The sequence below is a fragment of the Athene noctua genome, chromosome 4, assembly GCF_965140245.1.
Source record: "Athene noctua chromosome 4, bAthNoc1.hap1.1, whole genome shotgun sequence".
NCBI classification, from domain to species: domain Eukaryota; kingdom Metazoa; phylum Chordata; class Aves; order Strigiformes; family Strigidae; genus Athene; species Athene noctua.
The window spans coordinates 71470281-71498280 of NC_134040.1; the positions used below are offsets into that span (position 1 = coordinate 71470281).

Here is a 28000-nt window from a genome sequence, read left to right on the forward strand (position 1 = left end):
CTGTAACTGCTGCATTAAGTATTGGACCAGGCACTTAAAAGCAGGGTTAAAATTCAGGAATGCCAATACAAATGTTTCTCCTCCGTCCTAAGAGCGCTGAGGCATTTGAAGACTATGTGGTGCTTCCCAGCATGCAGAGCCATGCAGCTTCACTGGTGATTCTCTTCACTGTGTTTCATGGGTTAAGACCTTGTGAGAACATTTTGGGAAGTCCGAAGGGAGAAAGGTTGAAAGACAGCTGTATGTGTAGAGATCTTAAAGACAGAGGGTATCTCAGCTAATGCTTTCAACTTTCTAATTGATATGACAGTTTTAGTGTTCTTTTAACAATCTTTTATGAGATAATTCTTGTAAAATATTGGCAGACAGCTCCTCCCTGCCTTTAATATATGATGAGTAAGGTGCTAACTATTGAACCCTGAGGTGACAGGTTACAATCCTGCTTGTTTCTGAGGGAATTAAAGTATTTGTCATGATCTTTGACTCCCTCATCTTCCATATCCTCCACTAGTGGGTGCTTGCTGGACTCAGGTTGATCTTGAAACCATCATATTTTCACCATCATATTTCAGCTTATCACTTTTTGCATGGCCTTCAAGGAGACCTAAAACCTTCTGTCCATAAACTTATTTTTTTTCTTTGCTAATACGTTTCAGGCAACTGCACTAATTCGTGAAAGCATTTTTCTTTACAAAAAGTCTTTTATGTAATAGAGCTGTTCAGTGTAAAAGCTAGTGGTAGTTGGTGATCATATTTCCCTGACACAGATATTATTAAAGCTTTAGGAGGAGATGGAATTCTTTATTGGATAGTGTTATGGACCTTTAAAAATAAACAAGTCTTTGGTCTTTCTGCTCATCTCCATTATAGCTGCAGTGGCATAGCTACTAAATTCTGGAAGTTCTTGCAAATTCAGAGTCATTCAGGTTAAAATGTTTTAATAAACTGGCTCATCCTAATGACTTCATGATTAAAACTGAATTAAAAAAATCAGTTAATCCTGATGTGTGTTGAAACCGCTGTTTATATGGTAATCCAAACTTTCACTTTTATTCTTTTATGCCAGCACAGTTCTAATAATATTAGGGGCTTACTGACACTGCAGAGAGGTACTTAAATCCAAGCTGACATGAGTTTCATTACAAACCCTATTCATAGAAACATGTTTAAGTCTTACTGGGCAAGAATTTAATGTTGGACTAAACAGCTTTATAGTATACTGCTTGATTATGTGGTGAAAGAGTACCAGTGGAGTACCACTGTGTTTTGCTGTCATACATATTTTATATATTAGGCCTCAAGCAACCGTCTGGTTACCCCTTTTGACCCATTTTTTTTTGTATTTGTGACAACAGCTTTGAGGATTTTAATAATGTGAGGGCACAACTAATATGTGGCTTAGCTGGAGAAGAGTCAGTGGCACACTTGAATTTACAGGCATTGTGAAACATGTCAGGCAACAGTAAATGATCTGATTTTTTCCAGTGGAATAATCCTACTATGCATTCTTCATTTGCTTATGCATGCCTGCCTGTCAGGAGAGTGAGTGTAGGAGGGAATGGAAAAGAGGAGTGTGATCTTTCTAAAGGCATATTTTATTACCAATACAAACTTCATTAATTTGTGCTTTAGGTGAGTAAGCTTCACATAAAAGAGCTGCTGACCAAAATACTAAGCAAACAACTTTGCAGCAAAGCTTAATATTTTGCTCTCTGTCCGTTTTTAAATGCATACTGAATAGTATGTATTTTTCTCTACTCTTTTTTTTTTTTTTTTCCCCTGTAGCATATATTTGTGACTTTAGCTATTGTGTATGTGCAAAGTAGAAACTGCTTGAGTTTTGGGGCACAATATTATCATGTGCACTGCAGAAATGATACAGTTACCATATTGTCACTCCTCTTTCTATGTTTGTTTTTAAGACTGGGAAACCGGGATTTTTGGTTTTGTTGAAAATGTATTCCACAGCCTCACACCTGGCTGACAGATGTTTGATGCCCTAGTAAAGGATTTCCTTTTCTGCTTTGGCTTAGCTGGGGACACGTGACAGAAAGAGATCACACTGTGTTTAACATGAGGAAAGTGTTAAGGGTTGCTGAATCTGGTAGCCTGATAACAGCAAGGTGGCTGCAGCTCAATGTCCTCAAGCTCCAGCTGATAATGAGGCCGAGCATGTATTTCCAGTAGGTGTATACACAATCACATGTATACGCACACGTACACACGTACACACAGATTGACGCTGACAGGAAACACTCAGCTGTTGTCTTGATTCTGTCTTGAGCTGGGCTGTCATCCTAAAAAGTCTCTTGGACATGTAGGTTCAACACCTTCTTTTGCAGTGTGGTGCTATACCTAGAGCAGATCGTAACAAATTATCACAGAATCATCTAGGTTGGAAAGGACCTTGAAGATCATCTAGTCCAACTGTTATGTTTTAAGCCAAGATGAATAAATACAATTCATACTTCTTCATTTAGGGATAAAATTGTTTACTCTTCTCTCCCCTTGGTTATAGATGGTATGATGAAATTCCAGGAGGTAGGTAGCAAAAGGAATTTGTAGAGAAGGCAACTGCTGTTTCTGTACAGCTGTAGCTTTGCTTAAGGCAGAGAGAAGAATGGTGGCAGGACCATCGGAACCTGGAGAAGCAGATGTTGCATGGATATGGCAACTAGTCTTTCCTGAGGTGTTCACAATTTTACATCACTGCCTTTTTTCCTTTCTGAAGATATCTTGCTGCTATTTGTCTCTGTCCTCCAAGTGATGCTTTATTCACATTTTGCTGGCATTTTCCAGCTTATGAATATTTTTATAACATCTTGTTTTGCTATGGTCTTGCTGAATGCGAGATCCCAGAACTTTGTCCATAAAGAAAATTGGGTAGGCAGAAAGGTGTGAGCCTTGAAAGAATGAAAAGATACCTGAATGGAAGTTTGAACTGTTGTCCACCAGCTTGTAGTTGCTAAAGAGAAATACATAAGGGAGAAGGAGAACTGAGCATGAGCACAAGAGATAAAGGTGAATCTAAAATATGGATCAAAAGGTATGAGGAGTGAATTAAAATTGTTCTGAGGTAGTAAAAGACTATCTTGGACTATCAAATGCCAGTGTGTGTGGGAGGCAGAATGTCTTGAACATCTGGAGAGAGACTGAGGTCTTACGAACTGAATCACAGATTTTCTCTATCTCAAAATCTTTGTTCCTTCAGAAGATGTTTTGAGGGGGGGTGGTAAAAACCACTAATTTCTGCTTATTTGGAAGAGAGACTTCTGGGCAAAGGCGGTGAAGAGGCTTGTAGCTTGGCTGTGTCAGCATGGTCTAAGCAAGAGCCAAGGAATGAATCAGAAACTCATGGAGGTGGTGATGGGGTAAGACAGAAGTGGGGTTGAGGCAGGAGTACATTATAGAAGAGATACTGATCTGTAATCCTGCATTTCAGAAGCATATGATTCTGATTACTGTGGGAGGTGAATGGGAAGTCACTGAGGGATTTAAACAGGCATGTTTAATTTAAATGATAAAAAGAATAAAACACTTTTACTCAGCACTGCAGCTCTAAATATAACAGCTGTTCATTTCCTGCATATTGTTTCTTTAATGAGTGATTTAGGAGAGCATGTAGGCTGCCAGAGCCACGCATAAGCAAGGTGCCAAAAACTAATTAAGGTAGAAAGTCCCAGTTATGCCAACAGGCTGTGCAAGGTGCATCCTTTTACAGATCAAGGACAGGATTAGAAAAAGGGTCAAAAGATGAGGCACTGAAGCAAATGGGTATCAGATCACTACGGCAAAAAGGATTTTATAGTCATGTATGTAAAAAAAAAAAAAGCCTACCCCCAGAGAATAAACTTTGAAAGTGTGGTGGCTGAGACTGTAAAAATATTATATTCTCTAACTGGCTATTCTTACAGTTTCAGCCCACAATTTAGTAATGTCATTAGTGATACTGAGCATTAGAGAGACTATCAAGGATTTTTGGTTTGTTAGTGTCAGGTAACATAAGGGAAGTTCAAATTTTCTGTATGTTTTGGAATTCTACTTATGAGTTGTGCATAGCTTCTAAAAACCTCCTGTAATTCTTTGAGTGGTCCAGAAATAACCATATCAAAGCCTTTTGAAAGTCAAGTTAGTTATAGTCCCTCCTAAACTGTCACATGATGAGCAATAAATAGATCAAAAATCCCTAGGGAGCACAGGAACAAACAGAAATAAATAGTTGATTTTCACCATATCAGAATGGTTCTAATGTGTCACAAGCTTCCGAAGAAGGATGGATTTTCTTTAGTTTTGAAAAGTAGGTAGCAAAAGATGTAGGTGATAAGCTGGTTTAAGGATTTTTTTTTTCAAGACTAGACAAAAATAGAAAATTTCACTGCTTTCTAGCTAAGCTAGATGTCGGGCTAGCATGACTACAGACCAAATTTAATGTTGGAAAGTGTAAAGTAATGCATGAAAAGAGAAAATTGAATTACTCCTACGTATTGCTATGTTTTACATTAACAACTTTTCCCAGAATAGAATTATATACTGTAGTCACCTTAGAAAAACTTCTGCTCATTGTGAAATAGTGGCTTTAAAAAGGAGTATAAAAAATGGCACAGCAGCATCTGTATGTCACTGTATAAATCTGTGTTCTGACCTGTAACACTGCTGGATGGTATGAAGTATGACAGAAATAGCACAGTTTGGGGAAACGCTTAAAGCTGTTAAAGGCATGGAAAACCTATCATTTAAGAGAGGGGAAGAATTCAGGCCTTCTTTAGGTTGACTGTGATATGACTAAAGGAAGAATCTATTTTTCCTCCAATATCTATTTGTTTCAAAGACTCCACATACCCTTTTTAAGGGTCAAAGAGCAAGTTATTTACTTATGCTGAAAGATAAGAAGCATTTCTTTAGGATACCTAGAGAGAAAAGTGCACAAAACCATACATGTGCATACGTATTACTATTAATGCACTTAAGAGTGGATGCCTAATCAGTAGAGCCTGCTGCTACAAAATGCATGAGAAGCTGCCTAGGATGCAGAAGGTGAGCAGTGTGCTTTTCTAGCTATGCTGCTTGGTTTGGAAATGATTACTTGTGAACCTTGGGTTACCATTAGATATACTACATTTCAAAGCAGGTATTTTCACTCTCTGAGGTTTACATCTCTAATTAGGTGAGAGTATGTGAAGTCCAGGTCTGGGTTGGGTTCACCTGTTCTACTTTCCTTCATCCTAGGTTTTCTCTTCCCCATTTTCTTGGAAGAGGGGAAGACAGCTGAAGCGATGGTGCTGATGGAAGCAGAGCAGTGCTGTGAAACTTCATTTCAGTAAATACTGGGTTTAATCACCTATTGGGGAAGGGAGTAGGTCATAACAGATTAAGTCTTGAGCCAGCTGCCAAACTTGCTTCCAGTGTGGTTGATAGTGTGAAGGAGATGCTTGGCTGGTTGCAACAGAGCTAGGCAAAACGTTTTTAAGAAGGGCAAATTTTTGCCATTTCTTCCTTTTTATCTTGAACAACTCTCCTACTCTTAAAAGAATCTTGCATCCCTGACCCACCAACCAGAACCATAGCCACCACCGCAATCTTTTATTGTCCTCTTTCAAACCTGGAAGATTAGGCTCTTGTTCTGTTGTTTATTGTCCCTTATATTTATTTACCTGCAAAGCACTGGGCACTGCCAGTTTTTCTCAAGTGAAGTTTGTTTTTAACTAACTAGACATGCTGTTCTAAAAGGTAAGATGTATCCTTGTGCTTCAAGAGCAGGCTATTCCTTATGTTTCAAGGAAACATTCTCTGTTGTGGCTGATTTATTCCAACTCTAGGGTTTTATGCACTCTGGTACTGGATAAGGATGGATGTTCCTAGACTATATGGGATGAATAGACCATAGATTTGGTCTAATATATAGTTATCCCTCTATTTTCATTATTAGTATGACTTAGGGTTGGTCTTGGAACTGGTTTGAAGTGCTCAGTTTCTACACCAGAGGGGTGTTTGCTTTCTAAATATAGGGTGGGAAGAACATGCAAATTGAAGAGCATGCAGAAGGGAACTCGGAGATTATTTTTTTTATGTCATTGACTAGAGAGGGATACATTACTTTTTCTTTTTAGAAAACAGGGATTTAACTCATTATTATACAAATTATACATTTAGCTAAAAACCTAAAGTTCTAGGCTAGCCTGGAAATTTTTTTAACTGTTTATTTTATGGGCCAGCTATGATTGGGATTGTGTTCTGAGAGGTATTATAGCAACAAGCCGTAAGTATGGTGTGGCCCAAAAGAGTTCACACTTGAATAGACTACTGAGGGGTTTGGGAGGGAGGGGGAAAAGGAAACAGAGAAATCATTGACCCATGAGTAGGTCAGAAGTCCTCAGGACTGAGATCACAAGTTTTTTGATTCTACAAACCTGGTGCCTTCATCCTGCCTCACTTGGATGTAGTTGGCCTTTAACTAGACATTAATGAATAAGTACTTTTGTATGTAAACTGCCTTCTCAGTCTGAACAGCTTGTGCAACTTTTCTGAGTCTGTGATCTTTAAAATCATCACGCTGTTAGGCTGTGTTAGAGACTCTTCTCTGTCAAGTCAGATGAAAGCAGCTACTTTCGCCTCAGCAATGACCTTTACCGTAGGCATCCATGTATCTATTTTTGTGTGTGACCACAAAGCTACCTGTGACAAAACCTGAAAGACAGCCCTTGCCAACTTAAAGCGCAGAGGTCATTTGCTCATTTTTAAAGTGTTCTGTGCAAAAAAATGTGTGCCTTCCATATCCCTGTAAAATTCAAGGTGCTTATTATGAGTAAATTAAGCCACTTAAAGAAGAGACTTCGTGTTTGACCCTTCTTACTTGCAAGTAGTTGCTATACATGAGGTGAAATTTCTGGAGGCTGAATAAAGGCTTTCTTGAAAATGTTTCTGTCTTCTGAATATTGGTCATGCTTTAAATCATGAAATGTATGCATTAAACCTTTATCTGAAAAAAATTTCAAATGGGAGGGTAGAGATGCCATTTGCTGTGGAAATTCTGTCCCTACGTATTTGTTAGATTAAAATGATTATGAAATTTGTCACTAAGCCTAATGCTTTTTTTGGGAAGATATTCCCTTGTGATATTCTAGGAGAATATAAATATGGTCTGCTGTAGGAAACTGATAAGTAAAAGATTATAATAAAAACATAACTGTAACACTAAAAGCTTGGCGTGTCAAATGTCTTTTGAGTCCACTGAAGGGTCATTTATTGCACATTAGATGTTAATCTTGACACAACTTTTGTACTGAAGACAAGCATCGTGCACATGAAACATTTCTACTTCATGCTATTTCTGTTGTCCTTAGTTCTTGGTTTTGTATTAATATAAAACCTAGTACTATAGATGTGTCTTCTGTACCAGAGAATGGGATAATAGTAAAGCAGAGGTTCAATCTACGATCCCAGTTATACTGCTATTTGTTTCCAGCACAGGCTTTAGGGTTTTGCAAACGGTGTTTCAATCCCTCCCTTTAAGATTGCCAGCAAAGCTGCAGTTATACTAGGAGAACAAGCCTTGTTTGTTACAAGTTAGTCAGTATGTAAAGTAGAAAAAAATTCCAACAAACCAACAAAAAATTCCTTCCTCAGTGCCTTCCTGCTTAGTTCTCCTGAAGTTATCTTCTGTACTTTAGAAAACATAGCTTGTGGACATTTCGATTGTCAGCCATTTATGTCTTTAGTTTTAGGGAATATTTAAAAAATATTTGTATCATAGTAATCCTGGGTATAACCAAACTCAGTGTATTTATCCGTTGGGTCTGGTACTGAGGGTGTGAGATGTTATGGGTAAATTCTATAGCTGAAGCACACTAGCTGAATGCATCAGCTGATACAGCGATCTTTTATGTGGGTCAGCCTTTACAGAAAGATTGAAGACCATGTAGTGTGAGTTGTGTTATCCCACCTACTTAACTTTTTGAGCTTCTTTTAATCCTTCTGCAGGGGAGCTTTGTATATTATTGGACTGGCTAGCACTTCAGCTCCTGTAGTTATAGAATAAGTTGTCCAGTTTCTGAATTGACAGCATATCAGCAGCAAGTGGCTTTGTTCAGACTCTAGTTAGTCTTGTTTAAATTATCCTGTCCTTAAGAAAATATGAAGGTATTTTTATGCAGCTATATAATCTTGTGAGCACTGAATTACAGTATGATGAAGTATTCTGAGCTTTCATTTTAGATGACTTGCTATATATATATACTTCAATTCAGTGACCAAACTTCAAATCGAAAACTCTGTTTCTATCAAATCAAAATGTCTACAGTTTCTTCTGAAAGATCTAAAATTTGAACTAACATTATTTTAGGTTCAAGACTGTTCCACTCCAAGTGAGACAATGTTTCATTTCTATTTCCAGTATCTTTTAACAGAAGAAGAGGATATGAAAGGCTAAGCTCATGACTGTTAACAAAAATAACCATCAGAATAGAAAATCAATCTGTCTCTTATGTGGAGGCTTAAGCCAAAATGTGCTGTTCGGTGGTGGTTAGGGCACTGTTCTGTAGGAGATGATGTAGGAGAACTCTTGAACCAAACAAGACTGCATGGTTCTCCCTTGTAGATCAGATGGACGCTGTTAATAGTGTATTACTTGATTAAAGTTACTGTTACTTCGTTTGCTTCATGAATCTTGTTTCTGTGCTCGAGCAACCCCTTACTGCATCTCAAATCCTTTCCAAAATTTCCACACGTACCCCCTTCAAAAAAACAACAAAACCCCCCCATCTCCACCCCAAATGTTTTGTCTTCATGAACCATTTTGTTTGTCTGAATCATTAGTTTAGTCTTGTAAAGTGGTATCTCTTCTAAAATCAGTTTTGGAGCAAATCAGTTACTTTCTATAAATTGTATGTCACTAATTGAAATGGGCTCTTAAGTACAGATTATGATGCTGGTTAAAAAGCAGGAATGTAAACCAGTTAGTTTTTCCTTACACTCTATTTTAATCTGTTACACTGTTTTCCAAGTAGGAAGCTGTTTAGTATTTTGTAGATCATGTCAGACATTCAAAATATTACATTATCATGACTATTTGCTGCTTTTCAACTGAAATGGTGCTCTACCAATTTGTGTCTTGTACTAAGGGAATGTGAAGCAATGGGATTGCATCTTGATTAGTAGCATTCTTTCTCTCATACTATAAAACTGCAACCTGCACCTGATTTTTAATAGAATGAGGCTTATTAAGATAAAGGATAAATTTCTACATCCAAGTCATCACTGTACAATAGCCTATGAAATCAAGGATGTTAAGATGGCCCAGAAGTTATATTTTATAAGGTACATGGTATCACGTTCTAAACTTGCAGCTCATGCACATCTTTAAACCCAGTGCACCATCTTAATTGTGCACATTAAGTGCACCGTTCCAGTGTTAAATACACATGTTGTATGTATAGAATGCTAGCAGAGTTGAATTTTCCAAAATAGGAACTTCTACATTTTATTCCACAGATGCAAGTGTTAAAATACTTGTATCTATTTTAGTGGTTTTGTATGCATACTCCTAAATAACATAATTTCAATGCAGTGCTAAATGATTTCACTAGAACTGAGACTACAGTTAAAAAAGTTGTAATTACAGCACAGATGCTTGTAGATAACAATTAAAAAAATAAGATATTTAGATGATCTTTGACTATTAATTTCCTTCTTCCTTATGCTATGGTAGTATAAACAGCAAGTAAAAGAGTTTAGTTTGCTGAAATGGTTATTTAAACTTGAGAAATAGAGGTTAAACTTCACTGTATTTCCTCAAGAGTTGTTTTATGACAGGCATTAACATAACTGCTTCTCTCTGAAATTTATTTTATGTTAGTGTTGTAACTTTCTCTCCTGTCTGCTTCTGTGTTGCACTGTACTGTGTTTGGATTCTTGCACATCTGCTTTCCTAGGTTAGTCTCTTTTCTAACTTTACAGATTTGTTTTCTTTTGCCTCCATGTGAATAGAGACTGAAATTTTCCTATTTTAGACGCCACATTATTCAATTTTCTTGGCATACACTGCTTTGATTTCTATTGGGTTATTTACTTGCAAAGTACTTTAATGTTCTGAGAAATTTTATTTTTGTTTATGCTGTGGGATCCTTTTCCTAAAGACTGCAATATGTTCTGTCATTATTTTCATATTGACATTATACTGATCTTAATGCATTGTTGATGGGTATCAATTTGAATTTCAGCAAGAATTCATGTCAGATCTTAAAGAAATTCCAGGAAACTTTAAAATACTGGAGATGAAAATATTGCCTTAAGCATCTTCTTACTGCAGGTAGCACAATATATCTGGCTAGGAGAATCTATCAGTACAAAGAGGAGTGCAAAGGTGATAGCATGGATTAATATAATATCATTGAATCAAACTGATTTAAATCAGGCAGAAAGCTTTAATCAATTTAAATTTTATTTTGCATTGAACTTTTTAAAAGCAGGCCCAGTTACAGCAGGTTGAGGGGCCTGTCCATTGAATTTTGAATATCTCTAAGTGTGGAGATCCTGCAACTTCTTGGGGCAACCTATTCTAGGGCTTAACCACTCTCATGGTTTAAAAAAACCTCAAACACCACAACACAAAATAACAAAAACCAACCTAACTCCTTTTTTCTAGACGCATTTCCTGTGTTCCTACTTGCCTCTTGTCCCACTGCTGTGCATCTTCAAGAACAGTCTGGCTCACTCTTCTCAACCCATCCATTAGATAGTTGTGGACAGTAATAAGATCTCCCCATTGTCTTCTCTGTAATGGCTGAATAAATTCAGTCTTCTTAGCCTCTCCTTGTAATATCACATGCTCCAGCCCTCTGCTCATCTTGGTGGTCCCTTCCACTGGACTTCTTCCTCCATCTTCAACTAAAAGGATACTTACTAAAAGCTTATGTGTTGCATAAAGTGGTACCAATTGTGGGAGCAAGGGGCTGTGTGAAGGGGAGTGTGGCACTGAACTTGGGGAAGTGACTACACTGTGAAGGGTTGTCTGTTAGGTCATCTAGCAGGCTTTGGGTAGGATGAACTCCCTTGTCCAGTGTGGAGGCACTCCAGGGCAGCTTCTCTGACTAGCTTTTTCTAGATAGTCCACAAAGAGGGTTTAACATTTGATCTATAATTTAATGTTTTGAAGATATTTGGTGCTACATATTGCTATGTTTTGATTTAGCAGAGTGATACAGCAATATATTGAGGTCACAACACAAGCAAGATAAAGAAACTGCAATATACTTTTGGATCACCATGTAAGAATGATTCTCATTATTGGTCTCTATATGCCCACTGTTAGGATGTTGGGCATCCCCAGTTCATCAGGAGGGAATATGTGGGCTAAAGCCACCTCAAGCCTGTTGCTCTCCTCAGAGCTCCTTCTGTTGGTTGTTTGGTTTTTATACTTTGTGTTGGGCTGAACCACATATACCTCTCCCTCCACTGCTCTGGCTAGCTGGAGAAGACATTGCGCTCTACTAGTTATGTGAGGGAAGTCTGTTTACACAACCTGCTGACTCACTGGTACAGCCATATAACTAAAACAAAGGTTACCTTCCAGCCTCCATGGTGTTGAGATAAGTTCAGTTTTCTTTATGCCACTTGGTTCTCATTCCTTACACTTCTTCCCAGAGTTCATCACCCTTGCCCATCTCCTCTGACCCTTCTTCCATTGTAGGGGTTTGTTGGTTGGTGACACAGGCTGAGACTGTTGTAAACATGTTTCTTGTGAACGGATGAATCACATGTAAATGGAGAGATTTCTGCCTGTACTGGCTGCTCCTTGCTCCAGAGCTCAGTATGTGTATGTTTTGGTCACGTGAGGTAAATATGTCCAGCTGCACAAGGGTGAACAGAGTCATGATGCTGTCTGGAAAACAAGGGAGAAAAGCTACGGGCAACATCAGTACCCTCAGCCCTCAACATATTCCTGGCATGTATCTGAAGGGCCACAAAAGAGGGCAACAGCCTCAGATATGTGTTGATATCCATTTATTTTGAAGGGCTTGAATCTACTCCAGTGAAAACAGGGACCCAAGGTTAGGGCCTTAAGTGGATCCCTTCTGACTGTGCAAGTGACCCTGCAGGTGGGTTTTGAAACAAGTACTTGTACCTGGTCACAATCCTTTTTGTCTCAGTGGGGTTAGAAAGGTGTATTTGGCATGTCAGGTACACACAGCTTTGGAAATAGGAGTGTCACTGCAGGAAGGAGAACCAGGCTAAGATAACCAGGGAATAGACTTCAAAGACTTGTAAGGGTTAAACAGTCTGCTCTAGGAAATCTAGCAGTCATTCCAAGATTCATCACCACAACTTTGACACAAAAAAGAGAATATGTAATTTCTTACTTGCCATCTGTAATAATAATCTGTTCAGTTTCTTCGATTATCAAAACAACCACCGCTGTGATGAGGATGCATTTTCATAGAATAAGCAATCGGAGATGATTTTTTTTTCCCCTGCGTTTCTTGCAGTACAAAGCAGTATGCATGTTCAAATATTTGTGATCTTTAAAGGAAAGTTAGGATACCCTCTACTGGTTGTTTTTGGAAAGAAATCTGAGCTATAGCCTACCAGTTTAGAGTCAGCACCAGTTAAACTTAATCTGTACTGCAGTTTTAATATAGTCTTTTTTGTATGGGTTTGAGAGATATTTGGGTTGTTTTGGTCTTTTTTCCCTATGTAGTTTGTCCCTAGCTTCAGCAGAGTGAATCTGCCTGTGATTAAACTATATTTTTAAATGCAGGTTGTTACAGTTTCCAGGCTAACAGTTCTATAGGTACAAATGAAAATAACTAGATGTTATCACAGCTCTTGTTGCCTAGTAACCAAAGCGCAATGTATAATTTCAATGGGATAAATTTGATGCACTTTGCCTTTCTTTTCCTTTTTAGTAGAGAATACACGTAAATATATTTAGACTTAAATGTCTTACTGTCAGATAACTAAAATGTATTGAAATAACATTACAAACTCAGTTGCAATGTTTTAAGAACTGATGTAAATTTCCCATAATGAGGAGTGATCTTCTTATAACATTTCTTTGATGTTCATATGAGTGAGCAAGCATCTCCATGTGACTTCATACAAATCTTAAATTCTTTTCTTCATATCATTCTCAAATGTCACCTTTCCATTTTGTTTATTGATTTGATGATGATTTTACATATTTTTCTACTGAATTTATTTAAGCAGTCAAGGACTGTTCTCAGACTTATTTGCTCGACTATATTGGTAACATGCCTAAAATTATCTGGGACCGTGCTTGAATTAGTTGTATTTTAAGTTGTATTAGTTGTATTGTAAGCAGGTGTGAAATGTTTGCTTCGTTGGAACAAGTTGTGTGAATAAATACTTGTATTAGATTTCTAGCCTTGATTCTTGGTATGTAATTTCATGACCATATTTTATCCTAGAATTCTCTATTGAATTACCCACTTGCTGCTATAACTAATCATATTGTAGTTCTGGTAATAGAAATTGTATTACTAATATTATCTTTATATTTTCATAAACATACGCTAAAATAAAATGAGTTCACTATACTATACTGTTTTAACCTTGTCATTAGTAAACTTTAAGTTTACTAAATTTGTTTTGAATTGTGCAACTATCTGACACTTGTGCCTATTACATGCAGATCTTCTCCACATATTTCATTATTTATTTGATATTTTCAAGGATTATCTAAGATTTAAACTAGTTTTTAGTGATTTTGCTTAGCAGCAGTCTGTGTATCTCAGTACAATCACATTTATGTTTTCCCTTCATTTCTCTTTCATTAACAGTTGACATTCAAAGCAAACTCTTGTTAAATGTATGATCCTTCTTATTTGCTCCGTACATTGATAGTCAAATGTATAAACCAGAGGCTATAGTGGATTATTGCATCAAATTACAGATTAATATTTTGAGGAACGGAAAGATGGTTTTCATATATAGCAGGCTAAAGGAAGAGGAACAGCCATAAATAGTAGAAGCAGGACCAAAAAATGACATTTAAAGCAGACATTAGCTTTACAAGGTTATATCATCTGTTTTAGTTTGGATAATAATTGTTAGTTATAGTTCAGGAAAAAAAGTTTAAAAAGTAAATAATAACAGTAGCTCTTTAGAAAAGTAGTAGATGCTTACAGAGTTGATGGCAAATATTTGATTCTACAGACAGTTACTAAGATTGAAACTTCTTCCAAAGAGCAACAGAAGTATATTCTACAGCTTTTGTGTACTGTTACACAGGCTTCTCAATTGTTCTACCTTGTTCTTCCAGTGCTTTTTTATTCTTCCAGTTTTCTTCTTGTTTGACTCTCTTCAATTCTACCCAAGTAATTGTTTCAAATACTTTATTAGCAACAGTAGTGCAGCCATTCTTTGGTGTATTTTTTGCTTGTTTATTATTGATGCAGCCCTATAGTATATGTTTTCTCTATATGTAAATGAACAGTTGCAAGACTTCCATGTTAAAATCTTGCCTGTTGTCATCCACTGAAGATTCAAGCTAACATTAATTTCACGCTTGAAAGTTCTAAAATAGAAGTCTCACTAAAATAACTGTCAAAGGCACAGAAAATGAAAATATTGTGAAAAATAAGTTGTAGATAGCAGTATGGAATTTAATTCAAAGGAACAATTATAATTCACCTGTATCTCATGGTTACGTTTTACTGGGCAAATAAAATGTGTGTTATATAGTTTTTTAAATTTCTCTTTACATTCTACTTGCTTTGCGAAAGTTGAAGGACAAATGTGTCATTTACACTAATTCCTTACTGATAGATCTTTAACAAGTTACAGAATATTTTATATGCTCAGGCTTTTAAATGCTTGAATTGTCATTCTTCCAAGAAGGTCACAGATGGCTTTGGAAGCTGAGTCCTTACTGGAATCAGTTGCATAAAGATGCTTATTACTGATGCTAAAAAATGGTACAGTGTCCAGCACTTGCATGCAAACAAGATTTACATATTCTATTATAGTCTAGAAAACTCTGGAAAGAAATATCTAATGCTAAAGGTTTGGAAATGAGATATAATTATGGAGTGTTGGGAACAGTAAGAAAGGAGCTTGTGAATGAATATTGGGAAGAGTTTACATGAAGTGTGAGAATTCTAATCTATGGAATTATTTCCCATTGAACACAGTGGTAGAGATGTCACTTGTTATTTTAAATCTTGAATGGTATTTGCAAGGAAGTAAAATTATATTAATGCTGGGCTTTAAGTTCTTCAGTTATGTAGTGCTGAAATTTTCCTCTCTGTTTTAATCTTTTATTTTTTTAGTGAATTATTCTGTTTTCTTTATTAATACTGAGAATACTGTTGTATAAACTCAGAATTAAATCGGGGCATTAACCACCTGTTTCTTCCTACAGGTACTGCTCCCAGCAGCTGGTCTCTTGCAACTGCAGGATGTGAAAAGGACTTGCTGTGAATTTTTGGAATCCCAGCTTCATCCTATCAACTGCTTGGGGATTCGTGCTTTTGCTGACATGCATGCATGCACAGATCTCTTGAACAAGGCCAACACATACGCAGGCAAGTTATCATTAGTATAGCATATAGCTTGATATCTCTGTGTGTGTACACACACACAGGTTCCATGCCCAGCCAACCCCACCCAGAGGAAACCATGCATTTGATATACCAGTTATAATAAGCACAAAGGGGCAGCATCTTCATGGCCTGTCAGGGCCATACAGGGTCCCAGCAATTTATAATCCAATAGGAAGCTAGCTTGTTTTTTAAAATTTTGCACCATCACTTAGGGGGCGAAATCAGGAAAGAATTAAAATTCTGGCAACTGTCACGAGGCAAAGTCTGTAGGAAGTACATGGGGCAAGAAAGAAGACAAGAGCATGACAGGGGGCCTATCTGTAGCTCCTGTACTGCGCTAACTAAGAAGCAAGAAACATACCATGAATACTGTGTTATCAACTTGTCTTCTGAAAATCCTACTCATCTAGACCAAGACTTGAAATTTCCTACTATAAAGGGTACCTGTAGACTGATTCTTCTACCTTGACACAAAGTAGATAGAGGTGCATCTTCTAACTAACCATGTAGCTTAACCAACAAAATTCTACTTTCCTTGTAAAGAGCACTTGCAATTGGATTTTCTCTTTTTTTCCTGAAAAAAACTTTTCATGGAATTCTTAATTTTATTACTAAAAGTACGTTGTCGTGGTCATCTTAAAGACTGTGTTATTCATATTTGTAAGAGGACTGGCTCATGTCAGGTTTTGATATTATTGAAAATTAGGCTCTTGTTTTGCTTGCTGCTGTTAATGAAAAAGCAATTCTGATTCTATGGTGAAGTAACGATAGTGGTATATGGGGGTAACAAGGAAGAACAATTATTCCCTTTTTTTGATGCTGGTAAGGCCTCAGGTAGAAAGATGCCACCTACAGAGGGTGGAAGCAAGGACAGATAGCCTGGGAGGAATACAGAGAGACTGTCTGAGCAGCCAGAGATCAGGTCAGGAAGGCCAAAGCCCTGATAGAATTAAATTTGGCCAAGGACATCAAGGGCTACAAAAAAAGCTTCTATAGGTACGTTGGTCAAAAAAGGAAGACTAAGGAAAATGTGGGCCCTCTCCAGAGGGAAACAGGAGACCCGGTTACCCAGGATATGGAGAAGGCTGAGGTATTCAATGACTTTACCTCAGTCTTCACCAGCAAGTGCTCCAGCCACACTGTCCAAGACACACAAGGCAAAGGCCAGGGACTGGGAGAATGAAGAACCACCCACTTTATGAGAAGAGCAGGTTTAAGACCATCTAAGGAATCTGAAGGGACACCAGTACATAGAACCTGATGAGATGCATCCACAGGTCTTGAGGAAACTGGAAGATGAAGTGGATAAGCCACTATCCATCCTAATTGAGAGGTCTTGGCAGTCTGATGGAGTTCCTGCTGACTGGAAAAGGGGAAACATAACCCCCATTTGTAAAAAGGAAAATAAGAAGACCCAGGGAACTACAGGCCATTCAGTCTGAGCTCTCTGCCCAGCAAGATCATGGAGCAGATCCTCCTGGAAACTACACTAGGGCACATGGGAAATATGGTGACTGGTGACAGCCAACATGGCTTCACTAAGGGCAGATCATGCCTGACAAATTTGGTGGCCTTCTATGATGGGATTACAGGATTGGTGGATAAGTGAAGAGCAGCTAACATCATCTACCTGGACTTGTGCAAAGCTTTTGATGCTGTCCTTGTCTCAAAATTGGAGAGACATGGATTTCGTGGATGGACCACTTGGTGGATAAGGAATTGGCTGGGTGGTCCCACTCAAAGAGTTACAGTCAACGGCTCCCTGTCCAAGTGGGGAGCAGTAATGAGGGGCATTCCTCAGGAGTCAGTTTAACATCTTTGTTGGCAACGTGGACGGTGGGATTGAGAACACCCTCAGCAAGTTTGCTGATGACACCAAGCTTGGTGATGCAGTTGACACGCTGGAGGGAAGGGATGCTGTCCAGAAGGGCTTAGACAGGATTGAGAGGTGGGCCTGTGCAAACTTCATGAAGGCCAAGTGCTGCACATGGGTCAAGGCAATCCCATTTACAAATACAGGTATTGTGGGCAACAGTCCAGTATTGTGGGCCACAGATAAGTGGTATTCCACTTAGCCAATTGATAGTTCATTCTCTTGCATCTGGGATGGGTACTAAAACTACCACATTAGCAGGATCCATGTAGTTGTTCACAGAAGATGGTGATCTTCAGACTGAAGCAAACAGTATTTTTCTTCATGATCACGCTTACTGCGCATCAGCACAGAATATAAACACCACTAGCATACTCTGTACAAACCTGCATAGGAAAAAAAGATTAAGACATCAACTAAAGAATCTGTGGGCCCCAGACATCTGAGGGGGAAATTCATAGCCACAATAGAAGAATTAAAAAATATGTATGTATTTTTTAGTCCTATGTGCTCTCTGCAGAGTTCAGTGCAGATGTAGTAAGGACAAGTGCAGAGAGAGAACTGGCAGGAAGAGGGCAGGTTGGAAGCAAAACTAAACACACCTCTACACAAGAGAGCAGACACTGCTTGCTTACCCATTTCCATCCCAATAACAAATCAACCAAAAAATTACAGCCCTTCAGTGTTTACAGGCCAAAGAATTACTTGGTAGGAAAAAGGCCCCAGCGTAAGAGAGGCGTTGTGGGCAACAGTCCAGTATTGTGGGCCACAGATAAGTGGGTTGAGAGCAGCCCTGCAGAGAAGGACTTGGGAGTAGTAGTGGATGGAAGACCGTGAGCCAGCAATGTGCACTCACAGCCCAGAAGGCCAACCATATCCTGGGCTGCATCAAGAGAAGTGTGGCCAGCAGGTCGAGGAAGGTGATTCTCCCCTTCTACTCTGCTCTCATGAGACCCCACCTGGAGTACTGTGTCCAGCTCTGGGGCCCCCAATGTAAGAAAGACATGGACCTGTTGGAGCAAGTATAGAGGAGGGCCATGAAGACAGTAAGTGGGCTGGAGCACCTCCCTTATGAGGACAGGCTGAGAGAGTTGGGGTTGGGGTTGTTCAACCTAAGAAGAGAAGGCACCAGGGAGACCTTATAGCAGCTTCCCAATACTTAAAGGGGGCCTACAGGAAAGATGGGGAAGGACTGTTTTATCAGGGATAAGGGGTAACAGGTTTAAGATGAAAGAGGGTAGATTTAGGTTAGACATAAGGAAGAAATTCTTTCCTGTGAGGGTGGTGAGGCACTGGCACAGGTTGTTCAGAGAAGCTGTGGCTGCCCCCTCCCTGGCAGTGTTCCAGGCCAGGTTGGACGGGGCTTTGAGCAGCCTGGTCTAGTGGAAGGTGTCCCTGCCCATGGCAGGGGGGTTGGGACTAGATGATCTTGAAGGTCCCTTTCAACCCAAACCATTCTGTGATTCTGTGAAAAATGCTGAACCAAACTTTAAGATAGGTGCAAATAGTCTGAAGTGAATCCAAGGAAATCTAACATGAATATATTAAGAAAACAGGCTGACCTATGACAAGGACTCTTGAGAGAAGGGAGTCCTTTCAGTCAAGAAACTAAAAGGCTAGGAGGATGAAAAGGAATGAATAAGCTTAACTTGTGAGGTATTTTTAAAGTCGTTTCAGATATTAAGGAAAAATCTAGCTCTTTAAAAATAACACAGATCAGGTAAGCTGTCTGTGGAAGTTATGGACTCTCCACTGTTAGGCAACTTTAGAAAAACTGATTAGACTAACTTTTTATTTAGGTTGATCTAAATCATGCCTATGTGCAAAACTAGATGATTTTAAGTTCTTTCTAGCTTAAATTTGTGCAAGGCTAAAATCCCTTTTTTTCTTTATATTCAAAATACATTTTCTGTTGGAAACTGACATACATGTCGTTTCAGACAGTGTATTACTAAATGGATAATTTTTAACATAATGGATTAAACCCTTGTTTGACTGCTCTTGATGCCAAAAAGGACGCAAAATGTAGATTACTAAAAAGCAAACAAAACATTGTGTAAGTTTGTAGCATAACACTGTAACCAAAACTAAGGCTTTTAATTTGTTCAGGTGGCAATGGTCTTACTGTTCTTTTGTGTGTAGAGTGCCTGGGAGACTTGTTTGAATTGAGACAGAAGATGGTACGCTGAGGAATTACTTTTTAAGGAAGTTTTTTGTAGTGAACAGAAACACTTATTTTATAGGGCTGAACTTACTAGTCAGCAAAGTAGTATATTTTGATTAGAGCCTGGGCATCAAACATTCAGAGAGTAGGACCAATTTATTTGGCAATTCAGAACTCATGGGTTGTCAGAGGTTGAGAGTGACTCTCGGGTATGCCTCCTTACATGCACCTTGTACTATCTGCCCAGCCACAGATCTTTTCCTGTCTTTTCAGTGTCTCTTGGATGTTTCATTTTTACTTCAGGTTCAGCAAAACTGAAATGCTTTCTGTCTAGACATTTTTCCTTTCTTCCTGTATCCTTCTCTCACTGGTGACTGCAAACCTGACAACTTTAACTCTCTTCCACCATTTTCTCTCAACTACTCAGTTGTGTGTTCCTCTATTTTGTTTCTTCTTTCCCTACCAAATCTGTTCTACGTCATGTTTCCCTTTTGCTTCAATGTAAATCTGTCTCTGCTATAACTTCTTCTCTGTCTGCTAAGGTCATTTTACTACTCTTCTAATATTGCTTTTCCCCTGAATCAAATTCCAGCCTGTCATCCTTGACTTTTCCAGTTCAGCAGAATTACCCTCACTTGATTCTTTTATTTCATCTCTCTCTACTACTTTTGTGCTTGGAACTAACCTTCTCTTTCCTCTGTAATCAAACCATCTTCCATTTCTGTCAAATTCTTCCAGAAAGCACTTTCCTTGTCTATGCTTCTTTTTTTGTCACTGAATTCTTGGAGTCCTGCTGGCCTGTACCATGAGCTGCCAGCTCAACTCCTACTGTGTTTTTGCCATATCTGTGTGGTGAATTTTAGAGCAATGCACACTCTGTTCTTACTCTTAAGATAAATATGCTGTGCATAGTCAGAGTGTGAGCTACTTCATTGCATTGCACTCTGTGCTGCATTCCTTAATCCTTAGCACTCTGTCAGGGTTAGGATGAGAGCAATACAGAAAAGAGAATTCAAAACTAAATATCCTGATAAGGCTGCAGAAAAAAAGCATATGCTTGTATTGCTTTTCATAACTTTTTGAAAATGGGCAGTGACCAATTAGCATCACTAACAATTAGTACAGTTAAAACTGAAGATTTCCCTGAAATAGAACACTAAGTGCTTCAATTCATATGTCTAGGTTCAAATAATAGGCCTTTTATTACCTTGAATAATTCTAGACCTTATAAAAAGAAGGCTTTTGATGAATGCTTTCAGTTGCCTTAATTCTTAGAATATCTGTTTTCCAAGTATAGGTTTTTTTACTCACTTCCAGGAGATTATAGTATTTCTATCAAGAATGGATGTTTCAGGAAAAAACATAAATGCATCAAACTCATATGATTAGGTGTCTGTCAACAGAATCCTTGGTTACTGTGTTAAAGTGAGGTATACAAATCAACCATACTCAGAAGTTTTTAATCTCGTGAAATTGTATTCAAATTATTTATATATCAATTTTTAAAAATTCAAAAGCTATTCAGGTTGGTTTTGAAAGTACTAGCTTTGTAATGCATAATACATAATGCACTTACTGGAAAAGTTCTAATGTGTATGTGACTGAATGAATGTGATAACTGTATTTAGACTATTATGCCAAAAGTTTAATTAAAACTTTTTGGCTTTGAGTAATATAATATCAAATCCAAAAAGCTATCATATTTTTGACCTTTTATGCAATAGGAAGTAAGACATACCTTTATTAACGAGAGTTAATATTCAGATATTTAATGTTTTAGGGAACACATTTTTGATATAGCTGTTGCTTAATATTGTATTAGTTTTTCCAACTTCTATTCTGGCTGTGCCATAGTAATTCTAAACTACTTCAGTTAAAGAATCTTTGTTCAGTTTAGTAGCTGAAGCTAATATTTATATAGATTACTTCCTAGAAATATAAAATCTAACACCCTGGCAAGATCTTGAGTGCGATATTTGCTAAATATGTTTGAGAGCACAGGAACTGTGTCCAACTTGTAACCTTCCCTCAGGGATATTTTGTTCAGGCATCTTTTGCTGTGCTCAGAGACACTCTGCAAGCAGGGTACAAGTGAGTGAAAATGAGAAGGAAGCTATTTGTTGGTCCTCGCCGGACTTGCAAGGCACTAGGTTGCGCAGTAGCGTGCTCAGTACTGCTGGTAAAAGCACCCAGCGAGGAAGAGTTTGCATTCATTTCTCCTTGGATCATCAGTGTTGTTGGATTTGTCTGCTGACTCCCTGTTTTCTTCTGTACAGTTTTATAACTTTTCAGGTCAATGTTTTTACTCTTGAATTTTCAAGCTTCTTATTGCCTGTATCTTAGCCATCATAACTTCTTTTTTCCCGTTCTTATCACAAATGTCTCTTTGTCACATTTTTTCTTACAACTGAACAAGTTTTCTCAAAAGTCTGAACCAAAGATACATGGCTGTGCTGTTTCAGAATTAGGCCTTGTGTCACAGACAGCTGAACTCCCAGAGGCAGACATTTTGGGATTAAGGCTTCAAAAACTAGAGTAAGTACAGAAGAGGATTATTAGATTAAAAAAAATCACTGAAAATATTTGTCTGCTAGACAAAATGAAAAGCATTTGGATGTTTAACTTCTCCCAGTCTTTATTTTGTTATGCTTGTTATTATGTTTAGGAAAAAGAGTCAAGGAGATACTTTTGCTAATAGACAATGATAGCATAAAAACAAATGGATGCTGATGTAGATCTGAAGTTATTAGAAAAGTGAAACTCTGGAACTTCCTTTCAGTGGGAGTAGAAACTCCACCTTCATTAAAACTGGAGCTTCGTAATTCTGTGGTGGGGTTGGTCCTCCTGTAGCAGAGTGTGAGATTTCTGTAATTTAGGATAGTCATTTTTATGCATCTATGACGCCTGTGGAGAGATCTGAAAATAGTGGGCAGTTAATACAGGTTATTTGGAATGACCTTCTGTTGCAGTTAAACTTTGAGATGCTACCTGTTCTCATGATGTTCCAGAAAGCAGCCCTGCTTGCACAGTCAGGGGCTACGGACAGCTGAGGCCTCTCATCCTTCTTGCGTGAGGATTCCTATAGAGAGTATGTGGCATGAGTGCTGGTAGTCTGTCCTCAGTTTTAGTCTGGGATACATTTTACATAGTCTTAAAGGATGTTCACAAAATAAAAATGTTTCCTGGAATAGGGTGCATTTTATAGTTGTCATAATGTTATGTACAACCTGAAGATAGATTGGTGAAGCCTTTTAATGAGGAGGGGTATGCCATCTTGGGCTAGAAAGACGCTTGCTTAGTGCTTAGGCCTTGACATATTTCTTAGCTGTGACCAAAGAATAATAATATACTTCCACTCACCGCATAGGCTGGGGCGGGGTTTGGAAACATTGGTTTACCTATGGAGTAAGTGTCTTTTGAGGATGAGCTTTACTCAGCAAACCTTCTTGGCTTTTAGCATCGTGCTGAAGATATGTTGAAGAAACTTTTGTTAGGGGATCTTAGCATGTGTTGTGAAATGAGGATTGCGCTTAACTGTGGGATATGGTGTTCTCAATTCTGGTGCTCTGATTTAAAACTTTGAGCTCTGACTAGACTTGGAAGCATGCATGTGTACGTTCATATGCATGAGATTGAAAGGACATAGTTAAGAGAATCGTTCTTATGATTCTATTCTGAGTAGCAGTGTCTGTTGCTACGCTGCTGTTACCTTGGCTGCTATGAATTTCATGGTGTTCTCAAATCAGTTATTTAAGCATAAAATTGACAAGTAAATTTTATATATATATATATATATATATATATATATATATAAAAATCTGATTCTGCAATGTTTAGCTGCTGCTGGTTCTCCAGCTGTGGCAGAGCTTGTGTCTATCGGTCTAGAATAAGGATGGATTCCTGCTTGACCAGTGCCTTGTGTTAGGCTATTAGCAAAGAGTTTTTGTCCCAGGCCAAAAAACTACATCATGTAGTAATTTCAAGAAAGTAGTTTAAAAACTATTTCTCATTAAATGTTTTTTGTTCATATGCTTGAGAAATTGTCATTGTTCTTTTAATAAAATGTAAGGCTCAGATTTTTTTCAAGCTCCCATGCTCTCCATTGCTGTAAAACAAGACATTATTAGTTTAGAAAGAAGCTACATTTCTGGAAGGTTCCAGCTGGTTTTGTAGTATTATCACATCGGAAAGATTCAGGTACTCCATTTATTTTATTACAATAGATATAATCGTCTGGTTTGTGGAATAGAGATAGTTGGCCTAAACCAGACAAAACACACTTATGAGACTCAAGATACTCGATTGTGATGTTTTGTTTCACAATCTCATAGACATTGGATTACTGTTATGAAAAGATCTAGGGAATACAAGGTTTTTTCCCCTTCTAGCTGCAGCTTCTGGTACTGATAAGCTCTGGCCATGTTTTTCATACATGTTAATGTGGCTTTGGGAAGATCTCTGGGAGATTTCTGAAAGTGTACAAAGTATTAAAAAGGTTTTTGAAAATGGCTATTAAATGTCATCAGCTGCTGGAACACCTCAAAAAGGTTAGAAAATGACAGAAGCTTATTAACGGTGGAACAAAAATTTAGGCAGTCTTCAACAATGTCATACACATAAAGGAGAATATGGGTTACAGTCTCTTATTTTTGGCCACCATGATTCTCTGAAAAGTTTTTAATCTGAGGGAACTTCAACAGACCTTTGCTTCTGTACTTGTTTATTCTATTTAGTAAAGGCAGTTAAGCCAAATAAGGTGTGACTGTGGGTATATAAATGAGTGAAATAGTGTTTGTGAATTAAGCCACAGATGTTTATAGCATAAAATGTGTTGTACAGATTTCAAATGTAGCTTTCCTTCCTATGTAATAGAAAAATATAAAGTTAAGTGTCCATATCTTTATGGCCAGCATGACTATATGCCTTTTGGATAGAATAATTTAGGTTGGAAAAGACCTTTAAGATCGAGTCCAACTGTAAACCTAACACTGCCAAATCCACCACTAAAACCATGTCCCTAAGCACCACATCTACATGTTTTTAAGTACTTCCAGGGATGGTGACTCAACCATTTCCCTGGGCAGCCTGTTCCAATGCTTGCCAACCCTTTCTGTGAATAAATTTTTCCTAATATCCAATCTGAATCCCACCTGGCACAACTTGAGGCTGTTTACTCTTGTCCTATCACTTGTTACTTGGGAGAAGAGATTGACACCCACTTCACTACAACCTCCTTTCAGGTAGTTGTAGAGAGCAATAAGGTCTTCCCTCAGCCCCCTTTTCTTTGGACTAAGCCCCAGTTCCCTCAGGTGCTCTTCATAAGCCTTGTTCTCTAGAACCTTCACGAGCTTCATTGCTCTTCTTTGGACATGCTCCAGAACCTCAGTATCTTCCTTGGAGTGAGGGGCCCAAAACTGAACACAGGATTCAAGTTGCGGCCTCACTAGTGCTGGGTACAGGGGGATGAGCACTTCCCTAGTCCTGCTGGCTATTGCTGACACAAGCCAGGATGCCATTGGCCTTCTTGGCCACCTGGGCACACTGCTGGCTCATATTCAGCCAGCTGTCGACCAATACCCCCAGGTCCTTTTCCACTGCTTTCCAGCCACTCTTCCCCAAGCCTGTAGCACTGCATGGGGTTATTGTGACCCAAGTGCAGAAGCCAGCACTTGGCCTTCTTCCACCTCATACAGTTGGCCTTGGCCCATCGCTCCAGCCTGTCCAGATCCCTTTGTAGACCCTCCCTACCCTCAGGCAGATCAACACTCCTGCCCAACTTGATGTTGTCTGCAAACTTACTGAGGGTGCAGTTGATCCCATTGTCCAGATCATTCATAAAGATATTAAACAGGAGTGGCCCCAACACTGAGCCCTGGGGAACACCACTTGTGACCAGCTTCCAAACAGATTTAACTCCATTCACCACAACTCTTTGGGCCCGGCCATCCAGCCAGATTTTTACCCAGCAAAGCGTGTGCCCATCCAAGCCACGAGCAGCCAGCTTCTTCAGGAGAATGCTGTAGGAAATGGTGTCAAAGGCCTTACTAAAGTCAGGGTAGACAACAACAGCCTTTCCCTCATCCAATAAGCGGGTCACCTTGTCATAGAAGGAGACCGGGTTAGTCAAGCAGGACCTGTCCTTCATAAACCCATGCTGACTGGGCCTGATCATCTGGATGTCCTGTATGTGCCACATGATGGCACTCAGGATGATCTGCTCCATAAGAGGTAGGTCAAGTGCTACTTGACCCAGCTTACTGCTGTGATGTGTATGTATAATACACATCTCCAGACTCATAATGAAAAATACCACAAGGTGGTACATTTACAGCTCTTATTATTTTCTTGTGCTCTCCATGCTAGAACTGTTTATTGTACTTCCAAACATTTTGTTACTATACCCTTTCAGGTTGTTAAGAACTTCCCTTTTGTCTTTTTAGTTTGTCCCTGAAGCTTCCCATCCTACTGGTACAGGGCAGACAAGGACAGTTCCTTAGCTGTTCAGATAGAAACTGTCTCTATCTGTTGCGAAAATGTGAAAATCTGTTTTTCATATGCAATTGGAACAGATATTTTAGAAGTGTCCTAAAATGGAAGGGATTTTTTTTTAAGGCAGATTTTAGTTTTAATAATACAGAAGTAGAATTCTACTTGCTTAGGAAGTGGGAATTTGGGAGCCAAGCCTCTGAGCTACTAAGCCAGCTTGTTTCCAGGCTGCCTGACTCTGGAGCCAGCTGGCTTCAATGCCTGGGTAAAGTGGCAAGAAGTGGGGAGGATTCCAATACAAATTTGTCAAAGTTGCACACTGTGTGGAAAATTCTGATTTGGAAAAAATAAGTATTTTATTCTCTCATGAAAAATTCCAGCCAGATGGTTCTACCTGTTTGCTAATCTAGGAGATGTTCATGAAGGTAGTTGTATGTTACCTAATGCACGAAATAAAAACCAAGCTAGATGGAGATTTTGCAGGGGACAGATACATGAAACATTTGATCATATTTTAAGTTTCATGATGTTTGATGTTAATATCTCCTGATTATCAAAGCTTTCAGGATGTGAGTAATAGTATGGAATAATACAAATCCTAACCCAGAAGGCAAAAAACCAAAACAAAACCCCAATACTATTTTTCTTTCAGGTATTGGGAAAAGAGGATCTAAGTGGGATTTTTGGAACTCTTCGTATGGAGTCATATTATTTCAAAGATGCTGATACCCTTGTTAAAAGGAAGCAGAAAGTTTGCATTTCATAAGCATATAGTTTTATATATAATAAAATAATGCCTTCTGTCTTCAATACTTGAATAGCTTTAGATAAATTGCCGTTGGCAGATTTAAGTGGTGTTTTTGCATTTCCTTGTTCTTTTTCAGTTTCTAATTATTTTGAATAATCCATTTAGCTGTAATTTCAGTTGGCTTCTGCCAAAAGGTTATCTATCAGTCATTTAGGATGGTCTCCTTGACAACAAGAGATCTGGTTCTTAAGAGACAAGTGATTTCACCTTACCTCTTTTTTTGATGAATAAAATTTATATAGCAGTGTAGTCTCCTATTTATCTTTTTTCTGTAATTCATTTGGCTGAGGATTCATTTCCAGGAATTGCTTGAGGACCTGAGCTTTCAGATATTGACTGAGTAGTTTGTTTTAATTTCTCCTTTTTTTCACTCCTCTTTCTTCTCTTGGCCATGTGCCTTATTTTATGCTTTAAGCACAGAGTCTGACATTTAGTAAAATTGTCTTAGTTTTTGTTCAGGTACTGTCTGTTTTTTTCAGATATCCGTCTACAGTTCTCCTCCTAGCATGAAAAGAGAAGACAGCCTCACATTTATTGTATTTGAAAATTCTCAACTTTTCTGCTTTAGAGGCTGGATCTCTTTCTATTTAGAGCATGTCATAAAACAAAATCAACTTTTAAAAAGCAAGGCTTTTGTATATGAGTCTATAAGATCAACTGGGTATTTCTAGTTTATGAAGTGTGTTCTTGTGTTCTGTTGCCTGTGATACACTGTTGGATCAGCTTTCTCAAGGAGATATGGACAAGGCATCTGAACCTCAGATTTGTTTGAGATTTAGATGAGTGTTGCCTCCCCTTTCTGCTTGCTTCCTAACTCAGCCTCTGAGTACAGTCAGTCATGCTGTTTTGTGGCACTGTCACTTGAAATTTTGATTTTATCATAAAACAAAGTTATGCAAGTTACCTTTCTCAATTTCTGTTTACCATATTTAAATAGTAAAATTAATCAGATAATAAATGTACCTCAGAAAATTCTACTTCAGCTTAAACTGCATTATTTGTAGCCTGAACACCAAACAGACATAAAGAGTTGTAAGGAGTGGAAAAGTAATGATCGTGTTACAAAAATCGATAGTATTTCTCCTCCTCCTTTCTCTGCCATCGCCTGAAAT

At 38.3% G+C, this 28000-nt stretch overlaps 1 protein-coding gene across 7 annotated transcripts in view; it reads left to right on the forward strand.

The window, feature by feature from the left end:
• The window catches only part of KLHL2 (kelch like family member 2), a 62739-nt gene that overhangs the window by 20089 nt on the left and 14650 nt on the right, over positions 1-28000 (forward strand). For 6 of the 7 annotated variants that reach the window (XR_012633609.1, XM_074905711.1, XM_074905713.1 and 3 more), the window contains one exon: positions 15377-15539. Coding sequence is in view for 6 of the 7 variants with exons in the window: in XM_074905711.1 (XP_074761812.1) it covers positions 15377-15539 (163 nt within the window). In the remaining variant the exon portion in view is untranslated. Of the gene's footprint in view, positions 1-15376; positions 15540-17514; positions 17577-28000 lie in introns of those variants that run through there. The other variant, XM_074905717.1, reaches the window with a different exon arrangement.